Source organism: Ursus maritimus, unplaced genomic scaffold (genome assembly GCF_017311325.1).
Source record: "Ursus maritimus isolate PB19 unplaced genomic scaffold, ASM1731132v1 scaffold_26, whole genome shotgun sequence".
Lineage (NCBI taxonomy): Eukaryota > Metazoa > Chordata > Mammalia > Carnivora > Ursidae > Ursus > Ursus maritimus.
This window is the reverse complement of record NW_024425119.1, coordinates 4,013,327-4,037,719: the sequence shown is the minus strand read 5'-3', so window position 1 is coordinate 4,037,719 and position 24,393 is coordinate 4,013,327. Positions and strand designations below refer to the sequence as shown.

At 40.4% G+C, this 24,393-nt stretch overlaps 1 protein-coding gene across 3 annotated transcripts in view; it reads right to left on the bottom strand.

Moving 5' to 3' along the window:
* Window positions 1–24,393, bottom strand: part of TULP3 (TUB like protein 3) — a 68,630-nt gene that overhangs the window by 16,976 nt on the left and 27,261 nt on the right. For 2 of the 3 annotated variants that reach the window (XM_008704856.2, XM_008704857.2), the window contains exons 2-4: window positions 14,407–14,458; window positions 5,231–5,390; window positions 4,392–4,568 (exon numbers count right to left, since the gene is read on the bottom strand). In XM_008704856.2, the coding sequence (XP_008703078.1) occupies window positions 4,392–4,568; window positions 5,231–5,390; window positions 14,407–14,458 (389 nt within the window). Of the gene's footprint in view, window positions 1–4,391; window positions 4,569–5,230; window positions 5,391–10,483; window positions 10,513–14,406; window positions 14,459–24,393 lie in introns of all 3 variants that reach the window. The other variant, XM_008704858.2, reaches the window with a different exon arrangement.

Sequence of the window (24,393 nt, the reverse complement as noted above, 5' to 3'; positions counted from 1 at the left end):
GCAGCATATGGATGGGTCTTGTTTTTTTTTTTTTTTTTTTTTTTTATCCATTCTGTCACCCTATGTCATTGATTGGAGCATTTAGTCCATTTACACTCAAAACTAATTATTGATAGATGTGTATTTATTGCCATTTTATTACTGGTTTTGGGGTTGTTTCTGACAAATCCTTTCTGAAGGATTTGTCGAATCCTTTCTTGTCTTTCTCCCTTTCACGGTTAGCTGGTTTTCTTTAGTGATATATTTGGATTTCTTTCTCTTTATTCTTTGCAATATTTATTAGTGGTTTTTGATTTGTGGTTGCCATTAGGTTTGTATATAATATCTTCTGCATATAACAGCCAATATTAAGTTGGTGGTTAAGTTTGAAACCATTCTTTATTCCTCTCCTCCCCTCATTTTAGATATATGGTATCATATTTTATTTCCTTTTATTTTGTGAGTTCCTTGACTGATTTTGTACAGAAATATTCATTTTTACTGCTTTTGTGTTTCCTACCCTCATACTGTCATTTTTGGTCTTTCCACTCAAGAGTCCCCTTTAATATTTCTTGCAAGGCCGATTTAGTGATCACAAACTTCTTTAGTTTTTGTTTGTCTGGGAAACTCTTTATCTCTCCTATTCTGAAAGATAGCCTTGCTAGATAAGAGTATTCTTGGCTGCAGGCTTTCCCCAATTCAGCACCTTGAATATATCATGCCACTCCTTTCTGGCTTGGAAAGTGTCTGCTGAAAAATCTGCTGAATATCTTTATGGGGTTTCCTTTGTACGTAAGCGTCTTCTTTTGCCTTGCTGCTTTTATTTATTTATTTTTTTAGATTTATTTGTTTATTTGAGAGAAAGAGAGCAAGTGAGGGAGTGAGCGTACAGGGAGGAGGGGTAGAGGGAGAGGGATTGTCTCAAGCAGACTCCATACTGAGTGCAGAGCCTGACACAGGGCTCCATCTCATGACCCCGACGTCATGACCTGAGCCAAAACCAAGAGTCTGCCACTCAACTGACTGCACCACCCAGGGGCCCCTGCCTTGCTGCTTTTAATATTTTTTTCTTAATCACTATATTTTGCCATTTTAATTACAATATGTCTTGGTGGGGCTCTGTTTTTGTTGGGGTGCTCTGTGCCTCCTGGATGTAGATATTTGTTTCTTTCCTCAGATTAGGGAAGTTTTCAGCTATTATTTCCTCAAATAAATTCTCTGCCCCCTTTTCTCTCTTCTTCTTCTTCTGGGACTCCTATAATACGAATGTTACTAGATGGAGTCACTGAGTTGCCAAAGTCTATACAGTGTTCCATAATTCTTTTTTCTCTCTCTTGATTATTTTCTGTTCCTGTCTCTTAAGTCATTGATTTGTTCCTCCGCTTCTTCTAGCCTGCTGTTCATTCCATCACTTTCCTCTCACTTTCCAAGCCAATTGCTTTGGGGATTTGTTTTCCTGTGTGTTAGTCTGTCTCTTGCCCTTTTCCATGACTGCAGCTCCATCCCCACCACAGCAGTCATGATCCATTTCTCTCCGAAACCGTGTCTCCACACTTCCTACCTTCTTCAATGTGGCCTCTTCTCTACCTTTAGTTGGGAGTATGTTCTGCCAGTCTTCAGGTCAATTTCTGGGGTATTCAGGATGATCTGATAGTTATCTAGTTGTATTCATGGGGCGAGGTAAGCCCAGGGCCCTCCTACTCTGCTGCCATCTTCCCCTCCCACACCCACTGTTCACTTTAAATGGGTGAATAGTATGGTATGTTAATTATATCGCAATAAAACTATTCTAAAAAAATTATTTTGTGAAGGACATTTTTTCTTTTGTTTTCTAAAATGTTAAGCTTTTGTTCTTTTGTAGCAAAAAGGCATAAAACTTCACAATCATGGATATTTTCACTTAGTACTATGTTTGCAAATGCCATTTTTATACCAAGAACTCAGCTTATGTGAATATGTGTCTTAAGATGGAGATCAAAAATTTCTCCCAAACTTGTAGAAAAACCAAACTGGACCCACTTAAGGGACATAATCTGCCAAACTGACACATCGTAGATCTTAATCAAGAAAATGCTCAATGGGTTTTATGGTCAAGATGCAACTTGTTGAGATGTAAAAAGGCATTAATCCATCTGGTACCAAAAAGCCAGTTCTTAGGAAAGACAACACAGCAGTCACTTTATAGGTGAAAGGGGACAACTCAGTATTTACAGTAAGGGATATAGAACTAGACTAAGAATCAGAAAATCTAGGTCTGCCACTACTCAGCTCGATGCCTTGGCGATACTTAGCTTCTGGTTCAACAAAGGCTGTCTTTGCTCTGACTCCTCCACATCGTTCACTTTCTTTTGTCGTAATAACAGTGGTAGTAAAATACTAGGGAAGTGCCACAATCACATTCCACTTACACACAGGGAAACAGAGGCAGAGGAAAGTGAAGCTGTGATCCCCCTTTCCCAGCCAGATGTGGCAGAGTTGAGATTCAGAACCAAGCAGGAACCCGAGTTTCAGAATTATGCTCTGACCCCCTTCACCACAGCCGCTGGCACACCCTGTGCTCCCACCACCTGTCCTGGTTTTCACAACATATCACGATTTTATACCCAATGCCTTTGCACATGTTCTTTCTTCCTCCCAAGTTTGTCACCTTACCAGCAGTGTGACCAAGGACAAATTACTTAGCCTGTCTGAGAGGCTACATATAATTACATATGTAATACATATAACTTTCTTACATGTAAATGGACAGACTAATATATATGAACGCCTCAAAGAACTGTTACAAATATTCAAGTTTATTTATTTACTTTTTTAGTAATCTCTACACCCAACGTGGGGCTTGAACTCACGACCCCGAGATCAAGAGTCAAATGCTCTTCCAACTGAGCCAGCCAGGCGCCCCTAGAAATTTTAAATTAATTGGGATAATGTATGTCAAGTGCCTGACATACGAGAGACACTCAAAATGTCGGTGTGCAACTGCTCTGAGAGATGCAGTGGTACACAGGACACCATGCGTTTCTCCTGGCTCAGCTTGAACCCCAGCTCCTTGTCCCTTCTCATTGCCCTGGCAATGTAATTCTGTTTCTCCCGGGTTTTTACTCTTGCATATACCACATTATAACTCTAGGTTAGGCCACCAGCCAAAACATCTTCTCCCTAAGCTTTCCTGCTTCCACACTTGCCCACCCACCTCCAATTAATTCTTTATGGTGCAGGGTAATTTTTCTCAATTTTCCCATTAAGCCCAAATCTGCTGATAATATTCCTCAGGTTAAATTCCCTCATAGGTTCCAGTTACTCTTCAAATAAAGTCCAAATTCCTAATATGGCCTACACTGGCCTATATAATCAGAGCCCAATTACCCCTCCAGGCTCACCTCTCTAGTCCCTCTTCCCACCTCACCCGCTCACAATGTGTGCTCCAGCCATTCTGAACTGGCCAGTTCCTCCTCCTGTACCAGGCTGTAGCTCAGACATCAGTTTCTCTGGAAAGCTTTCCAAACCTTCAGCTCTGGGTTAGGTACCCCTCTCAATGCTCTCTTGGCTATTTAAGTACATGATGCCTCAATTAGAATAAACACTTCAGGAGGGCAGGAACCTTGTTTACTATTGTAACCTACATGCCTATAACAATGCCTAATATACAGTATATACTCAATACGTATTTTCTAAATGAATGAATATGTGAATCTGTTTGAATGTACATCTGTTCTACCATTCTCTGGCAGAATCTCCTGATTCACACAGCCCAGGCCCTATAATGTCTACCTATCACTAAGTAGGTACCCAACAAATATTTATTCATGACTGGTTTCAGTCTTCTCATCTGAAAAGGGGACACTTAATTTCTTCCCACTAGAAAATCATTTTTCTAAGAAGGAAAGAAAACTGCAAGAGATCTCTGAAATGTACAGGAATATCTTTGGAAGTGGTAACTCCAACTGGCAGAAAGTAGGCTCTAGTGAGAAAAGTATTAGCCTAAGTATATCTCGATCCAATTTGTGTTTCTCTTCAGCCACTACTTCTCTTTCCCCTTATCACTAGATCCACAAAAACTTGAAATGGAGGCCAAGTAGGGGTGTTGAGTGGCAACTTTGTCAAAAGAAGGCAGTGGGAACTAAAAATAAAATGTCAAAAACAAATAGTCACATATAGTAGCTAATGCTGCTGATAATTTATCTGTAATTATCTTATTTTTCTCAGGCAATAGGGTAAATACTACCATGGTTGACAATAGTCAATTCTCAGATGTCAAAGATGCCTAATACTGTCACCTCTGTAAAGCCATAATCTATACTCCAAGCAATTCTGAATCATCTAGATTGTTAACTGACAATGAAACAAAGGAAAGGAAAAGATTATATGCGGCTAAGATGATTAACTGCCTTACAATCATTACCAATCCTCACCATGTTTTTGGAGAATTTCCTGGAGATCTGGCTTGGACACAGTCTCCAAAGTGCTTTCCCCATCAACACTTCCTTCGGTATCCTCTTCTGTAGCAGAAGAGCCTACTGAGAGAACATGAAGTTTGGTTTCCAAATCTTGAGCATCTGGCTTCAAGAAGGCAGCTGGACCATCAATGCCTAGGGTCCAAAAGAGAGGAAAAAAGAGGGAAGTATTATCTCTGATTTGGCTGGCTGGTTTCGGTGTATGTGCTCAGAATTAAGAACCACCCAAGCATTTCACTTCTCCTTCCTGAACATCCACGCGGACGTTTGTTAATAGAGTAACTCACACCAGTGTTCATTTTATTAACATGTTCTGAGTGTTACTAAATAAAATATACTTGATGTTACGCTTTAGAAACCAAAGAATGAGAGCGTGAAAACAAAGTAGGTCTGCCAAAGTTCAGGTCCTGTCTAAGTCAACAGCTCACCACCTCACGTGGTCCATTGAGTCCTATCGGGAGACTGGGTGCTCTCTACGACTCCTGGCGTCATGGTTAACTCTGCCATGATGCGACAATCAAGACTGTAAGTTCCTCAAATAGGCCCTTCTGGACTAACTCATTTGGCAATGAAAACAACCCAGTTCTAGGACGGACACAAACTTCAAAGATCCTCCACTGATTAAACCATTGCTTTTATTGTAACTCAAAGACCCAGAACGTGATCATGAAAATTTACGAAGGTACCTAGTAACGATGCTAATATTGTCCCTCTGGTCCATCTGAGAATCTTCCTGCCTTCTCCTAGGTTTATGAAAACTGTACCCAAGTGGGAAGAGATGCTGCCTAAACACACACCATGCAGGATGACATCGTTCTGTGGGGTGTGAGGTTCCACCAAAGGAGTTTGCTCCTCGCCACCTCTTGGCTTTGATCGACGTAGCCTTGCTTCTGGATTTGGCTGTACCATGAGTGGCTCAAGGCGTTTTTTTCTCTGCTTCTTCTCCAGCAGTGCTCTCTAGGGGAAAAAAAAATGTGGTATGATAGCCAGGAGAGTTATGACAAGACCTACCTGCTTCGAACATCTACAGTTTTTCACTAATCCTCACAAACCTCTTGTAAACTAATTTATCCTGCTTGAGACATGGGAAAATTGAGGCACAGAAAGGGACAAGGATTCACTCGTTTCGTTTAACAAATATTTACCAAATACCTTTAAAGATCTATTTAAAATGATACAAATGCACTTCTAGCCTAGCTGAGGCCATGATCCAAGTTTATTTAAAATATTTATAGTAATTATCATATTATTATCCAAGCACAGTCACCAGTTTAAAATATATAAACACTTATGCATAGGGGAAAAGGTGAAGAAATGCAGTAATGGTGATTACTTTGGGTTGCAGAATATGGCTTTTCCCCCTTTTTGTAGTTTTCTATATTTTTTTCTAAATTTTCCTACTTTTATAATTGAAAGAAAAAATAAAACCTATTATCCTCTAAACCTCAACTTATTTTCCTATTTTAATCAGCTACAGAGTAGTAAGTTTTGCTTTCTTGCTCATTTTTACATAATTAGAAATCAAACAAATCTGGGCCAAGGATAAAAAGGGGAAAAAATTACAGTTGGAACATTCCAAATAGAAAGTAATCAACACTGGGGCTAAAAATGACATAGAGACTATGGCATCAAGGAAAGTCAGGGGAAAAAGCATGAGAGACTATGAGGAAAAAATCTAACAAGATGAAAAGGAAGGTACTAGCACATACATTATTTTTAAGCTTTGGCAAATAAGAGCTTATAACACCTGGAAATTATTATAGATCTGGGATATTTCAGAATAAGAAAGTGCCAAGCTCCAAGCTAAAAAATTAAGCCATGATTCTAAAGCAAAGATATTATAACCTACTGCATTGTTTCTTAGGCAAAAAGCTATCTACTTACTTTTTTTCATTGATACAGCTTTTAAAAAGTGCTACAAGAAAAAAGAGTCACTCCAAGGTTTGAGACTATCAGTAGGAAAGGAAATATGTTTTTCCTCAATGGGGCTGACGAAAGCTTGTGGATTCATTCAAAGGACATGGAAGAAACAGAAGTATTCTTTGCCCAACCTTGTGAATAAGAAAAAAGAGTAGGGAGCTAAGATAATGTGCCCAAACAGACTATCCTATCAAGAAAGAGTAAAGGTTAGGGCAAGCTGGGAAGGAATAATTGAAGTTTCTGAGATTATTTTGAAACTCATGAATTAATATAAATAGATGGACCTTAATGTAACAGGAACAGGAAATATACAAGCAGCTATGATGAGCTTCTCCCCGCAGAACTGGCTGTTGGGTTCTTCTAACCCAAAGCAACTTGAAGTCTCACATAGGGGATGTGCTGAAGAGATGGGAAATATGAAACATAGAGACATGAGAAACCCCCATCTGCTCTATGTGGCCAGTTATCTAGCCTTGTATAATCTCATAACTGGCAACAACAGAGGGAGCAAAAACACAGGCCACAGCTAATCCATTTTGTTAACATATGTGAAGTACAATGTTCTATGGAAAAGGGGACATCTGGGGTGCCTGGGTGGCACAGTTGGTTAAGTGCCCGACTCTTGATTTTGGCTCAGGTCATGATCTCGGGGTAATGATATGGAGCCCAGCATCAGGCTCCATGCTCAGTGTGTGGTGGGGGAGGTCTGCTTAAGATTCTCTCTCTCCCTCTGCCCCTCCCCCCACTTGTACTCCCTTCCTCCCTCCCCCCTCTCAAGAAAGAAAGAAAGATAGAAAAAAGAAAGAAAGAAAGAAAGAAAGAAAGAAAGAAAAAAAGAAAAGAAAAGAAAAGAAAGAAAAGAAAAGAAAAGAAAAAAGAAAAGGAAAGGAAAGGGAAAAAAGAAGTATTGGTCCAGAAAAGGGGGGCCAAAGAACAACAATTTGGCAGAGTTTATCCAACCCGTCCAAAAACAGAGAAATGCTGACACTAGTAGACAAGAGTATTCAATTTACTAGGAGAGCTTATTCACTTTGTGGACAAGAAACTACGTAAGACTTCTTCGTGGCTTTGATGAAATGTCCCTCGGCACTAATAATTCTATTTCCCCAGATACCCTGCTTACCAATCAGCCATCTACTTGTCAATTAACTTCTTAGGTATCATATTTCCAGGAACAGGGAATCCTGACCAGCAGAGATGAACATATACTGGAAAAGCCGGAGTTCTCATTGTAAATTAATAGTGCCCGGTTTCATAATTGACTGTTGTGAATTTGACTAGCGGGAGTTTGTGCCAAAGGACCTGGTTACATTTAGGTTCACCGACAAAACCAAGTTTTTAGGCCCATAAAGGACGGACTAGACTCTCAGCCACAGAGATCCTGCGAATGCATCTGGTGAAGCCGTTCTCCATCAACTTCGATACTGGTCAAACTCATTTAGATCAACCACCTGAGGGAAAACAACTAACAAACCCCCGTGGATTTGAACTGTGAACCCCAGGGCTAAAGCTACCATGTTACAGCACTAAATATATCCCACAATTGTCCAAATTGGTAAACAAGAGAAAAATCATAAAATATCTACCAAATTGCCATCTTGGTGAAAAGTGTCGCCTGATTTAGCATTCTAATCACCCTTACATAGCTTGGATGAGGGAGAAGGTAGGTGTTGATTGAGCTTCTAGGCGGCAATGTCAATTCACATTTCATTTACGTTTTACCCGCCCTAAAAAGCTGTCAACGAGGCCTCATCAACAACGTTAAAGGAAAGACGGGCAGTCAGGAAGAGAGCCGCAGGTGACTGTTGGATGCCGTAAGCACAACCAAAATATTGCTTTCAGGACTGTGTCACATAAGCCTTTAAATGTCCCAATTCCCTTGGAAACTGAATAACTCAAAGAATCCATCTTCTCCAGAATGTGGTGGTACGTCCTATTATCATTCAGGGAGCAAAATACTGAATGGTAATTCCAAAATAAGTGAGGAAAGAAGGAGAGTAGATGGGGGGGGGCAGGGATTCTGACAAAGGGCTTCATTTTATAAAATAATAAAGCTCAGGCAAGCCTCAAATTAATGAGAGCGTGACATCACTCGTTCTCAATTTTCCACAAAGACTCCCTAGAGCTGGTGGGGTGGTTACAGTGTGACGCCCCTGGAATAGACTGGCTGACCACCAGGTAAAGATCAGAACGGCTGCCCGTGATCTAACAGTTTGGCTAAAAATAACTAATCTTCCTGGCCCACAAAGTGAGATCATAAGAAGACAAGGCCAAAATTTTTAAATCACACTTCTTAAAATATCAATTCAGTACACCAAAGACCACCTCTCTTAGAATGATAGGTTCAAACAGATGGGCAACCTGACCCAAAAGGACTGCGTTGTATTTCAACCCATTGTCCAGCAGATGGCATAGATGTTCTTCACTTAAAGTGCATCTGCGTCTGAGGAACATCGCTGGAGGAGCCTAAAAATCTTCACAACCTGTCCCAGCTAAGGTGTCCACATACCCAGAAAAAAATGAGTACCCCAGTGAAACTAGTAAAAATAAAAGTAAAATACGCCCAGTGAGAAAGTATCTTTTCAATAAATGGTGCTTGGGATAACTGGGTATCCCCACGCAAAAGAATGAAGTTGGAACCTCATCTCACACCATATATAAAAATTAACTCAAAACAAATCATAGGAAGTGTAAGACTCTTAGAAGAAAACACAGGGGCAAGTCTTTATAACCTTGGGTAGGCAATGGTTTCTTAGATATGACACCAAAAGTGCAAGAGACAAAAGAAAAAATCAACTGAAACTCTATGCTGAAAATGATACCATCAAGAAAGTAAAAAGACAACCCACAGAACTGAAGAAAATATTTACAAATAATATTTCTTTTTTTTTTTTAAGTTTTTATGTATTTATGTGACAGAGAGACAGCCAGTGAGAGAGGGAACACAGCAGGGGAGTGGGAGAGGAAGAAGCAGGCTCCCAGCGGAGGAGCCCGATGTGGGACTCAATCCCGGAACGCCGGGATCACGCCCTAAGCCGAAGGCAGACGCTTAATGACTGCGCCACCCAGGCGCCCCTACCAATAATATTTCTGATAAGGAACCTGGATCAAGGCTATATAAAGAACTCTTAGAATTTAACAACAAAAAGACAATAACCCAATTTAAAAATGGGTTTTCTCCATTTCTCCACACCTCCAAAGAGAACATACAAAGAGCCACTGAGTACGTTTTAATGCTCCACATCGTTAGTCATTAGGGAAATGCAAATCAAGACTACAGTGAGATACCACATCATACCCACTAAAATAGCTATAATCAAAGACAGACAATAATAAGTGCTGGCAAGGATGTGGAGAAACGGGGCCAAAGACATGGCTGGTGGGATGTGTACAATGGTTCAGTGATGTTGGAGAACAGTCTGGCAGCTCCTTAACATGTGAAACAGAGAGTTACCCTATGACCCAGGAACTGCCCTCCTGTTACCCGAGGTATATTAGGTGTGCCTTGGGATACCTATACTTAGAAACACCAGCCAAGAGACACGAAAGCATCTCCACACAGAAACTTGTACACGAATACTCAGAGCAGCATCACCGGTAATAGCCAAAGAGTGAAAATCACCCAAATGTCCGTCAACTGATGAATGGATAAACAAGATGTGGTGTAGCCACAACTAGGAATGTTATTCAACAATAAAAAGGCCTGAGGCACTGACAGAGGCGACAACACGGTTGAATCTCTTCCCAAAGGACCACGTATTGTATGATTCCATTTGATACAAGGTCTAAAAATCATTAGTGCACTTTAAGTGGGTATATATTTACAGTCTGTGAATTTGATCTCAATAAAGCTGTTCAAAACCCTATACTGGACAAAAATAGCCATGTGCAAATTATCTGTAAACCTAGGATTTCCGAACATTAAAACCTAAGATTATACTATCAGGGGAAAAAAGACAGATATGAAAGAAACTAACCTACTCAGTACTACTGAAACCCGGACGATGAAAGAATGAGTTAAGAGAAGGGAAAAGGTCTGTGTGGAAATAGGGTAAGCTAAAACTTACAGCGAGAGTTACCTAGTGTGTCTAGTACCATCCAAGGCAGGAGTGGCCCGGTCAGATACTCACCTATCTCATTCCGTCGGCGGGTGTATCGCCTTAGTAGAAATGAATTAATTATACGATTACACAATGATATTTACCATAAATATCATTTTACAAATTCCATTTGCTCTGATTTCAAACTCACCAGGCCACTTCTCTAATTGTAAACTTGCCACACACTTATCTGACAGGGCTGTGATGATAGCTGACTCTCGTACAGAGTACATTAGAAATTAGTAAATTAATCCCCTGGTTTAGATTCATCACTTACCATATTGGTTAGTATGAACCAATCCTCATGAGACTTATAAACTTTGGCTACTTTTAGCAAACTTTCTCAGCCTACAAAGTTCGTGACCAATGACTCTCAACCATGGGGACATTCCCACAACAGGACTCCTAAGAGGTTAATCTACTGTATACTTCAGGCAGAGGTGGGGAGAGTAAGGTTCCCTAGCCTCTCCCACCTCCACTGACTATCACTCCTACATTAAACCACTGTCATGGACATGAGAGTGCATGGTCTCGGATAGCTTGGCATGCCCTGGACTGAGAGCCTTCCACCAAGATCCTACCAGCCTCTGAGGCCCAGACTGAGCAGCAGCCTAGCCTTCCTCAGGGTATCTCCATCTCAGCTCTAACTTCCATACTCTCAGATCCTCACATTCTATTATGTGATCCAGCCTGAGCTCACTTTACAGATGAAATAGTGGGACCCACAGAGTTTAAGAATCTTACCTAAAATCACACAGCTAATTAACAGCAGAGTAAGAATCGGAACCAAAGTCTTGGGATTCCCAGCCCAACGTTTTATTCCTCCTGTAGTGCTGCCATTTGAATGCTCAGCTTGCCTGTGTGGAAAGTCCCTTACCCCCTGCTGAGCAAGCTCCTTCTCACGCCTGAGGCATGCTTCAGGCCCTTCCAGTATTCTCACAGGCTATTTCACACCCACATTTACACATCAGACTTTTTGAATTTGAAAAAATTCCTATAAAATTTTATATCTGTACATTCATTGACTACCTCTGCTAGAATACATTAGAAGTCAGTGACAGTCTCCAGGGGCGCCAGGGTGACTCAGTCAGTTAAGTGTCTGGCTCTTGATTTCAGCTCAGGTCATGATCTTAGGGTCATGGGATCCAGCCCCACGTCAGGCTCTGTGCTGGGCATGGAGCCTGCTTAAGATTCTCTCTCTCCCTCTTCCTCTGCCCCATACCACCTCCCTCAAAAAAAAAAAAAAAAAAAAAAAGTCTGGGATGCCTGGGTGGCTCAGTCAGTCAAGCATCTGCCTTCGGCTCAGGTCATGACCTTGGGGTCCTGGGATTGAGTCCCACATCAGGCTCCTTGCTCAGTGGGGACCCTGCTTCTCCCTCTGCCTGCTGTTCCCTCTGTGCTCTCTCTCTTGCACTCTCTCTCTCTGACAAATATATAAATAAAACCTTAAAAAAAAAAGTGACAGTTTCCAGTAAAGAAATAAGCCAAGTAGAAGAAAGACTTTTCATCAATATCTTTTCAGTGTTATTGGAATCTTTACCATATGCTTTTATCGCCCATATAAAAACATAATTTTGAAAAAGCTGTGCCATAAAAGGCTTACAAAATCCCAACATGCACATATCACATGCAGCATTCTCACTGTAAAGAATAAAAATTACCAAATATCTGGGCCACCTTTTATTTTTTTCCAATGTTAGAAAGGCTTGTTTATTTCACACCCTTCACCTGACAACTTTACAGATGCTAGGTGGTTCTCTGCTCAGAAGCAGCCCATCCCGTGGAGAACGCTGAGACAGCCACCTGTCATTGCTTAGAAGTTTGTTGCCATTTTCCTGCAAGGCTACGAAAAACTAGATTTGCTTAAAATGTCCCTCAGTCTCTTTAGAAAGATTTTATTTTATTTATTTTTGGAGAGAGAGAGTGCAGTAGGGGGGAGAGGGAGAGGGAGGGAGAGAATCTCAAGCAGTCTGCTGAGCACTAGCTTGACCTCACAACCCTGAGATCATGATCTGAACTGAAATCAAGAGTTGGACGCTCAACCGACTAAGCTCTCGGGCGCCCTTCCCTCAGTCTCTTTAAAGGAAGCCAGCTGGAGGGAAGCTACAGCTGCCCTATTAACCTCAGCAGTGATTTCGAGGAAGTCTATCTATAAAAAGCACTACGGCCAGGCTCCCCTGGGACAGGTCACCCATGCCAGGGTCTCCAGCCTTTGGAGCCCAAGCACCCTGGGGATCACTAAGCCTGGAAATGGATTTCACCAACACACACCGAGATGCAGGTGCCAGGCTGGTGGGGGCGCCGGCCTTCCCTGTGTGGAAGGTGGGCTCTGCATACCCAGCTGTGCAGCCATTCCCGCGGGGGCCCACGGACAGGCAAGCTCTGTCCTGTGTGTGTCACCTGGACGCAGGGAGAGCCCGGGGCAGCTGGGGCCCAGAGGGCTGGGCCCAGGGGTCTCTGCCCTCACTGGCCAGCCCTCTGGGGCCCTTGCAGGGATTGGGGAAGGGGTGAAGAAGCTGTGATTGTCATGTGCCCAGTCAGGCAGCTCTGGACTGGCTGTGGCCCCCACTCTTATTCAGACGTTGAAGCCAACTGAGGTAGGCAGCTGGAGTGCCCCAGATGCTCCTCTCCTCTCACTTCAGGACACAGCCCATGAGGCGGGCCAGGGGCCTGAGCAGACGATGGAGGCCATCATGGCCACTTAGAAGCCAGAGGTCTCCTACGGTGGCAAAGACTTGCATACAGAGGATCCCTGAAGACCACTGGGCAACGCTCCCCTTCCAGGCACAGGTGAGGAGGCCGAACCCCACCAGCTGGTGATTGGAGTGGCAGTGGAACGGGACGAGAGTCCCTAGATTAGCGCCATGGCCACAAAAGACTTCGTAGGTGCCATGCGGGGGTGGCCGTACAGGAGCAGGAGCGCCAGAGCCTTCCAGGGGTGGGCATAGCATTCCGACCCGCCAGGGCCTCGCCCTACAGAGGGTGGCCCCGCACATCCCTGCACGCCATGCAGAGACCTCTCTCCCAGTTTTTAAGGATTCCACCTTGAAAGCAACTTACTATACTACAAGTCCCCTTTTTAATTCCAACATTAGCATAAGTAAGAAAAAACTTTAGAGGTATGTTTAGGCACCTACAGAGTCCCACTTTGTTAATGATCCTACCTAGGTAGACTCAAGCTATAGAATGTCCTGAATTAAATAACATGCATACGAAACTGCAAATGGGAAAGCAACGGACGTTGGATATAGGTTCTAAGCTGACTAATAACGATTATCATAGCAAATAACGATGTACAACTGTTCATTTATTTCTTTCTTCTCTCAAATATTTAGTGAAGGATTAGTATGTGCCCAGCCCTACACTAGGAACTTCTGATATAATAATCATCATAAACCAACTTGGCTCCAGTTCTCATGGAGCTTACCCTCGTGGAGGAAACAAACATAAATCAAATCACTGAAAAACAGAATTAATATGTAACTGAAAACTGGGACTGGTATTGTGAAGAAAATTGTGCTGTAAGCAGTTGAGGTTTCTAAGCAGCCAGCAGCATGTTCAGATCTGCATTTTAGAACAAGAAAAAAATCTTGTACTTAAATGAAATTACAGTGCAGACAGGTATGTAAGGCAGCAGGACCAAATTACTACATAGAAATATAGTGTTAACATTCTTCTCATTCTTAGGAGAGGTGCCAAGGAATTTTCAGTGATTAGAAATCCAAGGCCATTTTTATGGCTGTGCTCCTGGAAGCACTTTGGTCTTGCCAGAGCCCAGGGCCTTGGTTCAGCAAATACTACCTCCAGACACTGCTTAGTAACATCAAAGCCTTTTCCTCTCCTGTCTTCTTTCCGTGACCCTGCCAAGACTTCAGAGTCAAGACTCTCAGCATCATGGTCAGTATAGCTGCCCACTTATTGCAAAACAGGAGGGAGACTCCTGATTTACTCACCTGATTATCTAGTTTCAGCTGTCGAAGCTTCATGGTCTCATCTTCAAAGGCACTGTTTAAAAAAAAAAAGAAGAAAAAAAAAGCATGTAAAGAGAAAATTCTGTTAAAACCATGTCGATTTCATCTTTTCCATGTATCTACTCCTTTGGGCTGTTTGGAACCAATTGATTCTGCCGCAGAGAAAGCATCCATGTCTAGATGTTACCCATGCTGACCGCAGGAGGATTTGCCATCCTTAATGCCACTCTTATTCCACAGAGGACTTCAGGAGACTGAAGTACCCAAAGAGTTTAAAAAAAAAAAAAAAAAAAAAGATGTAGTGAGGCACTTGGGCAGTTCAGCCAGTTAAGCATCTGACTCCTGATTTCGGCTCAGGTCATATCTCAGGTTTGTGAGATCAAGCCCCACGTGGGCTTCGCACTGGGCATGGAGCCTGCTCAAGATTCTCTCTCTCCCTCTACCCCCCCCCTTCAAATACATAAATCAATCTTAAAAAAAAAAAAAAAAGGATGTAGAACACAGACCTCCATGCATGCAGGGATTTTTTTTTTAAAACCGTATGTTGAACATTTACTATAGGCCAGACACAGTGAAGTACCTTACATGCATTATTTTATTAATTCCTCAAAACAACCCTCTGAATTAGGTACTCTTTATTTTTCACACTTTGAAGCTGGAGAAACAGACGTGGAGGGCCACACATACGGTTAAACAGCAGAAACAGACCGTAATCCAGGTCTCTTTGCAGAGTCTAAATTCCACCTAAAAATCAAATCTATTTTTCTTCCTTTTTGGAGCTAGTTCTAGGAAAGAGAGAATGACACTATAATGGGGCTCAGGGCAGGCTGCCCCCAGATATGTCAAAGTGGCACAGTGGTAATGCTGAAGTAAAGTTTGCTTGAGAAACAGCCAATAGAAGCACATTCTGACCCTCCTCTCTGTCCCCCTGAAAGCAGGAAATAAATTTCCCATGTGAAAGGTGCCCTCCCTGTACCAGGAGGTAAAGAAATATCCTTTTTTTCATTATAATCATTTTTTTATTATATGTTAGTCACCATACAGTACATCCCTGGTTTTTGATGTAAAGTTCCATGATTCATTAGTTGCGTATAACACCCAGTGCACCATGCAATATGTGCCCTCCTTACTACCCATCACCAGCCTATCCCATTCCCCCACCCCCCTCCCCTCTGAAGCCCTCAGTTGTAAAGAAACATCCTTATCATCAGAGACAGAGAATTCAAAGCCTAGAAGTCAGTATACACAAACTCTGCTTAATGTCTTCACTCATTAGTAACCAAGACTAAGTTTCTTTGTCTTGCCAGTTCTTCACAAATTTATTGTTTCTTTTTCTAAAAGGTATATAAACCATCTGCTTTGGTTATTTCTTAGGCCCCTACCTATAAGAACTCCTTATTTACAAAATTAATTTTTTTCTCCTATTAATCTGTCTTGTGTCAATTTAATTATTAGACCAGCCAAAAGAACCAAGATGGGCGGGGTAAAAATCTCCCCCACCCCAACAACTATGTATAGTATCTTACTACAGCCCACTGATTTCCTTAGGATCTGGGCAAGTCATTTAACTTACTTTTCAAGTTTGCCATTAATAAAACATGATGCCAGTCACGCAAGGAGACTCTAAGAATGGATGAACAGACGAGACTTAACACCACGAGGAGACAGATTTGTTTGATGGAAGAAAACAACGACAAAAACGGAATCAAATTACTGTCTCCAAATCTTTTTGAACTTCTCGAAAACTCTCTTGGAAGCTGTTTCTATTTTTCAAAATTTTCTAATTTATGATTTTATTTTGTAACTCATCATTCTTGGAAAGAGTAGAGTATGAAACATGGCAGAAATGGTTCCTAATTATTATTATTTATAATTACTATTATTTATTTGTATTATAAATTGTTACTGGGAGCTTACTCTCAGAAAAACCATGAATAGGGGCGCCTGGGTAGCGCAGTCGTTAAAGCGTCTGCCTTCGGCTCAGGGCGTGATCCTGGCGTACCGCGATCGAGTCCCACATCAGGCTCCTCCGCTATGAGCCTGCTTCTTCCTCTCCCACTCCCCCTCCCACTCCCCCTCCCACTCCCCCTGCTGTGTTCCCTCTCTCGCTGACTGGCTCTCTGTCACATAAATAAATAAAATCTTAAAAAAAAAAAAAGAAAAAGAAAAACTATGAATAGAAGGTCCTATTTAAGAAGAGAAATTCCATGGCTACAAAGGGAAGCATGGCTTTTCCTGCATTTGCGGTAAAAATACCAAAGCATCTATCCACAGCTTAATGGTTTGCCACTACTTTCATATATTTTAGAAGGTGTTATGCATTTTAATAATGCATAGCAACTTGGAATTTATGTACTATCTCCAAGGCTCCTCCTGCCTACTAACCTCTAAGCAGATTTAATAACCCCTTAGATATAGATATAGATGACATTCTGGTTCTCTGACAGTTCCGCTCTATTAATTTCCTTATAAACTATGTGCTTAAAAAAAAAAGCTGGGTATTCAAAATAAATCATCTCCTTTTTCCCAGTTCAAAAACAGATAAACAGGACCGCCTGGGTGGCTCAGTCGGTTAAGTATCAGACTCTTGATCTCAGCTCAGGTCTTTTTTTTTTTTAAGACTTTATTTATTCATTTGAGAGAGAGAGAGAGTGAGAAAGCATGAGTGGGGGGAAGAGGCAGAGGGAAAGGCAGACTCCCTGCTGAGCCAGGAGTCCAATGTGGGGCTCAATCCCAGGACCTGGAGATCATGACCTGAGCCGAAGGCGGATGCTTAACCATCTGAGCCACTCAGGCGCACTCAAGTGCCCCTCAGCTCAGGTCTTGATCTCATGGTCGTGAGTCTGAGCCCTGTATTGGGCTCTGCTCTGGGCGTGGAACCTACTCAAAAAAAAAAAAAAAAGAGGGACAAATAAACAAAAATATCAGATATGATATACTCAGGCCTTGACTTTGTGGGCGCCTAACATTTCTGCTAGATATGTTCCTCTTTCCTTACTGTTTTTAATCCTCATTCATATAGTTTTAAATCCTAGCTTTATGAATACAGTGCTAGAATATTATCAGTATTCAGTGGATAGTAGGATAAATTCAAAAAAATTCTACATAAAACAACAAAGACACAGTGCCTAGGTGATTCGGTTGAGCAGCTGACTCTTGGTTTTGGCTCAGGTCATGATCTCATGGGTCATGAGATCCTGTGAGACCCGAGCTGGGGGTCTGCGCTCAGCAGGGAATCTGCTTGAAGATTCTCTTCCTCTACCTTTGCCCCTCCCCTGCACTCTCACCCTAAAATAAATAAATAAATCTTTTTTTTTTTTAAAAGAAAACGACTAAGACAAAAAATTATGAATATAAATATATATAGGAAAAAATTGTGAATATATAGGAATGGGTAACATGGTATAAAAATGCACTGTTATGTACTAGTATTTTCAACAGCTACTGCTATTAATCTTGTTTTTCTTCTACCTCACTCTGCTCTCAACACTAAACCAGAATTACAAAATCCCCCGGCATGGAAAAGATCCTATCCCACCCCCACCCCATCCCTACACACACACACACACACACACACACACACACACACACACAATGCTAAAACCTCCTCTCACAGTAAATTCTGACACACAACTAAAGTCCTCAAACATTTCTCTTAAGGCCTCTAATAGTGAGGAAATCAGGTGTATCTTCAATGCTATCTTGACACCACTTAATTCCTTTCAAGCCTGGGCAAGCGGAACAGACAATTTAAATAAACACGTTTTGTTTTGCCCTGAACAAAAGAGGCACGAAAGAGACGCTATGTAATTGTAACATTTAGATACCTCCTATACATCAAAAGCTACCACTTCTTTGAGCTCTAGTTTTAAATTATAATTTAGTAGAAATAACAGATATTTATATACTTATAATAATCTGAACTAGAATTTCTAGTCTAACCTGGAATACGATCTTACTAAATTTGCATTTTCTCCTTTAATATTCTCTTTCTTTCAAACAAAGTTGTTTAATAGCAAGCCTAACCAAGCCTGGTTAGTAAATCAACACAAAACAGAAAGAATTCCTACACAGTAAAAGAAATGCAATTACTGTATTTCCTCCCATTTTTGTCATGGAAAATTTCCTATTTACTTATACAAACAGGGAAAATCCTAAATATACATCTTAGAAAAACAGATTCAACATTCGAGCATGTCATACAATTATGCCCACGGAGCACCATTCTCTTGAACTACTCTCCATTATATATATGTGCATCATATACATAAGATAGCATAATAGATATTTAACATATAATCCAATGTTCATCACGATAAGTGTAGTCACCGTATCTGTCAACACAGAACATTATTACATTATTGACTATATTCCCTATGCTATACTTTTTATCCTTTTATAACAGGATGTTTGTATCTGTGAATGCTTTCCACCTATTCACCCTATTATTTCTTTAATTGAAAGGATTTTTGAGATAGTATATGTGTTATAAAAAGGTTGTTGGTGCCAGACCCTTCTTGTACAATTTTTTTTCTTTCTAGTGTTTTTCTTCATCGATTATAAAAACGCATACTCACTTTGTAAATTTTGAAAAAATTTATAAAGAAAATGAAAGTCTCTGGGCCCCTGGGTGGCGCAGTTGTTAAGCGTCTGCCTTCGGCTCAGGGCATGATCCCGGCGTTCTGGGATCGAGCCCCACATCAGGCTCCTATGCTATGGGCCTGCTTCTTCCTCTCCCACTCCCCCTGCTTGTGTTCCCTCTCTCGCTGGCTGTCTCTCTGTCAAATAAATAAATAAAATCTTTAAAAAAAAAAAAAAAGAAAATGAAAGTCTCTTCCTAATTCTACAATCTTGAAATATCAAGGAAACAAACATCTTTACAAATATTTCTATACATTTTAATATATTTGAAATAATGTTTATGATTTTTATACCATTTTAACTTAAGATATCATAAGCATCTTTAATGTTATTATATAGGTTTTTGAAATATAATGTTAAGTGGCTATATAATAGTCTACCACACGGACATTCCATAAATTTTTTTTTTTATTGCGGTAAAAATAGGTACCATAAAATGGAACATTTTAATCATTTTTAAGTGCACCATTCAGCAGTGTTAAGTACATTTACATTTTTGTTTGCATACAAATTTTTATAGCAGCATTATTCACAAGAGCCCAAAAGTAGAAACATCTCAAGGGTCCATCAACTAATGAACAGGTAAACAAAATCTGGTTTATCTATACAATGGGGTATTATTCAGCCATAAAAAGAAGTAGGTATGGAAACATGGGAGAACCTGGAAAACATTATGCTACATGAAAGCAGCCATCAACAAAAGACCACACATATTATATTCCATTTTTTTAAAGATTTTATTTATTTATTTGACACACAGAGAGAGAGAATGAGCAGGAGGAGGGGAGGCAGAGGGACAGGGAGAAGCAGACTCTGCTGAGCAAGAAGCCCAACACGGGGCTCAATCCCAGGACCCTGGACTCGTGACCTGAGCCAAAGGCAGATGCTTAACCAACTGAGCCACCCAGGTGCCCCGATATGATTCCATTTTTATGAAATGTCCAGAATAGACAAATTTATAAAGGCAGAAAGTAGATTAGTGATTGCTTAGGGTCATTGGGGAATGATAGCTAAAGGGCACAGGATAGCTGTTTGAAGTGATGAAAATGTCCTAAAATTAACTGTGGTGATGGCTTCACACTTTAGTGAATATACTAATAACCAGTGAAGTGTATATAATTTAAAGGGGTGTATTGTATGGTATATGAATTATATTTCAATAAAGCTGTTATTGTAAAAAAATTCCATGAGTCTATACTAATTCTAAATAAATAAGTGGTATAACAAAGATCTTTGTTACAGAATAATGCCAACTAATAAATATAGAATGAATAATAGAAGTAGGATATCATGACTTTATAACCACCATATTAATAATTGACTCTTGCAAGAAACATTGATGGATCCTATAACCATTGAGTGAAGCAGGATATTCAACACAATCTCAAGTATCTCCCCCACAGATTATATTAATTACAAAGAGGAAAAGGTAACATTACAATGAGGAAATCTGGACATTACCTTAACCAAATGAAGGGATACAGCAACTATGATGGGACAGACTGACATATGGTATTCCCTGATGTGATCTACTGAAAAGAATACAAAATAATGTATGCAACATTCCTGCCAACAATGTTTGTCCTAAATCTATTCAAGAGGAAACAAACCAAATGGAGGGAGATTCTGCAAGACAACTCTCATGATTCTTCAAAAACATCCTTATCAAGAGAGACAAAAAGAACAGTTCTAGGTGATAGTGGAGGAAATTTAAGAGAAATTTCTGGCAAGAAAATATAACACATAATCCTTGAGTTATAGATCAAAACATACAGTAAAGACTATTATGGGTGCACTGAGGATATCTAACTATAAACGGCACATTAGACGAGGGTATTCGTATATTAACGTGAAGTGTCCCGCATGTGATAATAGTGTTGCGGCATGTAGGAGTGCGAATAAGGTAGAAATAATGAGGCAACAGGAACAGGGTAGTGTGGACGGGGGAGCCACACTTCTCTGAGTATCCATGAGTCCATAATAACATAGATAAATAAATGAATGAAAAAATGAATAAACGAAGAAGGTACAGCTCTTCCTTACAGAAAAAGAAATCCAATTTGAAAACATAAAAGGAATGATGGAAATAGAAAGTCACCAAAGGCAAACACCACAGTAATATTACTGCAGGCAAGAATCATCAATGGATGCTAAAATTAGTGGGTGAAAGTATGATGGGAAACAGGATATTTGCATAGTCTCAAAGTATCTGCCCACAAGATAATTACTGATTGCAAAGGGAAAAATAGTAACTTTATAGTGGAGAAACCTGGAAGACAGCACCTTAACTAAGTGATTAACATCACCAGCAAGAAGACACAGCAACACCACGCTCCTCCTGATACGATGTGCTGAGAAAGGCACAGCATCATGTTGGTGGTATTCTTGCCAAAAACGCACAGCCTTAATTTAATCATGAGCAAACAGCCCAGGAGCCCAAACTGAGAAACACGCTAACAGAATAAATGGCCAGTATTCTTCAAATGTGTGAAGATCAAAAGGGATGAAGGGGAGTGAGAGGTACAACTTTCCAGTTAAGGGATGAATAAGTCACGGGGATGAAAGGTACAGCAGAGGGCATGCCATCAATGGCAATGTAACAGCCTTGTAAGGTGACAGACGGGAGTTACGCTTGCAGTGAGCACAGCACAGAGCTGCTGAATCACTATATGGTACACCTGAAACTAATGGAACACTGTGTGTCAGCTATACTTTGATTTTTAAAAAAGCCTCAGGATCAGGAAAGACTGAGACACTACCCAGGTTGGAGAAGGTTGGAGAACACTGAAGAGACGTGACAACTAAGTAGAATACAGGATCCTGGACTTGCATCCCAAACTACTAAGAGACAGTAGTGGGAAAACTGGCAAAACTCCAAAAAGACCCGTGAATTAGTTAATACTGAATCAGTATTAATGTCCTGGTCTTGATAACTTACTGTGATGACATAAGATATTAACATTAGGGGAAATTTGGTCAAGGAATTCTCTTACATTTTTACAACTTCTTAATATGTCTAATTTAAAACACTAAAGTGAGATACTAAAAAATAATGTTAATAAGCAGTGACTCTAGGTGAAGGGCATAGGTTATCAACTTATTTTTCTTGCTAGGTTTCAGCATATTAAAATTTTTTCAAAATAAGAAACAAGAGGGAAAAAAACAAGAAACCAGACATTTTGTGTAATGTGCATTTCAGAGTACACTTAAAAATCCACATGCCCTTTAATCCAGCACCTAATTTACACACACAGTACTTCTAAGGAATGGAGATGGTATGGAACAATAACGAAACTTGCCCAGGACAAACACCTGAGATACCAAGAGTCTACTTTAAAACATTATTCACTGAATTGCTAGTCTAGAGCTGTACCCAACAGACCATGTTGCCAAACAGTTTATAGCATTTAATAGCGTATCAATGACCTACTAGATTCTATGATTACTCTACACTTTTAACATTCCTGTCGAGTTCTCTCAGTGTGAAAAAAAAAAAGGAATACATTTTTCTAACACAAAATCCATTGCCACTCTCCAGTCAGGGAAGGCTTCTTGCTGCCTCCCACACGGTGCCAGATAATAAGGGTGCTGTAATCAGCACTTAGCTGCAATTTGGCCAGTGATGCAGGAGGCTAAACAGGCTTCCTCTGTGGTACTGGAGGGAGTAAACACCATCCTTGCCAGGAACGCAGCAGGCTACAACTTGCAAAACTGAAGGCTCTGAGCAGGCCATAGCTTTTCTCATGGTACCTTGTGTGAGCACTTCCTTTGCTGATTATAATATTGGCTCATAACATCACAAGTGATACTTCTTAGTCTCAGGAATTAGTTAAGAAAGGAGAAGGAAAGGCTTACCCTCCTTTATTTAAATAAATGCAATAAATACCAATGTGGACTGAGAAAGGGGACAACTGAGAAGGCAATTCAATTATTTTAGTTAGAGGAATTCATAACTGTAAATCTTTAGTCATTAGCTGCCTCTATGATGTTACAATAAAAACAATTTATGGAAATGTGGTTCAACTCAATCAGAAACAAATGTACTATGTGTGATAAGGAATTATTAAAAAGGTGATATTACGGGAAAGATGAAGGAAAAAGGTTTAGTAACTGAAGACAAGTAATTACATACAGCAATGTAATTTTTTAAGTCTTAAATCTAGTCAGTTATTCATAGTTAAGATTAACTATGACTCTCACTTCTGGGAGAAAAACTGTAGGTTTTGATTATGACTTTTACTTAAATACACATACTAAAAATCAATAAAATCAACAAACTGGACTTCATTAAAAAAAACTTTTAGTGAAACTACATCAAAGGAGAACGCTTCTGCACAGCAAAGGAAACAATAAACAGAATGAAAAGGTAATCTATTGAATGGGAGGAAATATTTGCAAAACATATACCTGATAAGGGGTTAAAATCCAAAATATATAAAGAACTCGTACAATAGCAAAAAAACCCCCAACAATCCGATTTGAAAATAGGCAGAAGATCTGAACAGACATTTTTTCCAAAGACAGACAGATGGCCAACAGGTACATGAAAAAGTGCTCAGTATCACTGATCATGAGTAAAACGCAAATCAACACCACAGTGAGATATCACCTCACACCTGTCAGAACGGCTAGTATCAAAAAGTGTTGGTGAGGATGTGGAGAAAAGGGAACTCTTGTGCACTGCTGGTGAGAATGTAAACTGGCGCAGCCACTGTGGAAAATGGTATGGAGGTTCAAAAAATTAAAAATAGAGCATGGTGGCTCAGTCAGTTAAGCATCTGCCTTCAGCTCAGGTCATGATCCTGGGGTCCTGGGTTAGAGCCCCGCATCAGGCTCCCTGCTCAGTGGAGAGTCTTCTTCTCCCTTTCCTCTTACCCTCCTCCTGACTTGTTTTCTCTCTCTCTCTCTTTCTCTCTCTCTCTCAAATAAATAAATAAAAATCTTTTTAAAAATTAAAAATAGAGTTTCCATATAGTCCGGTAATTCTATTTCTGGGTATTTATCTGAAGAAAACAAAGGCTTAACCTGAAAAGAGACATGCACCCCATGGTCACTGCAGCATTATTTACAATAGCCAAACATGGAAGTAACCTGAGTGTCCACCAATGGATGAATGAATAAAGATGTAATGTGGGATATTATTCAGACATAAAAAGAATGAAATCTTGCCATTTGCGACAACATGGATGAAACTTGAGGGCATTCTAAGTGAAGTAAATCAGAGAAAAGACAAATACTGTATTATCTCACTTATCTGTGGAATCTAAAACAAACAAAATGAAAAACCAAGCTCAGAGATACAGAGAACAGACTGGTTGCCAGAGGGGG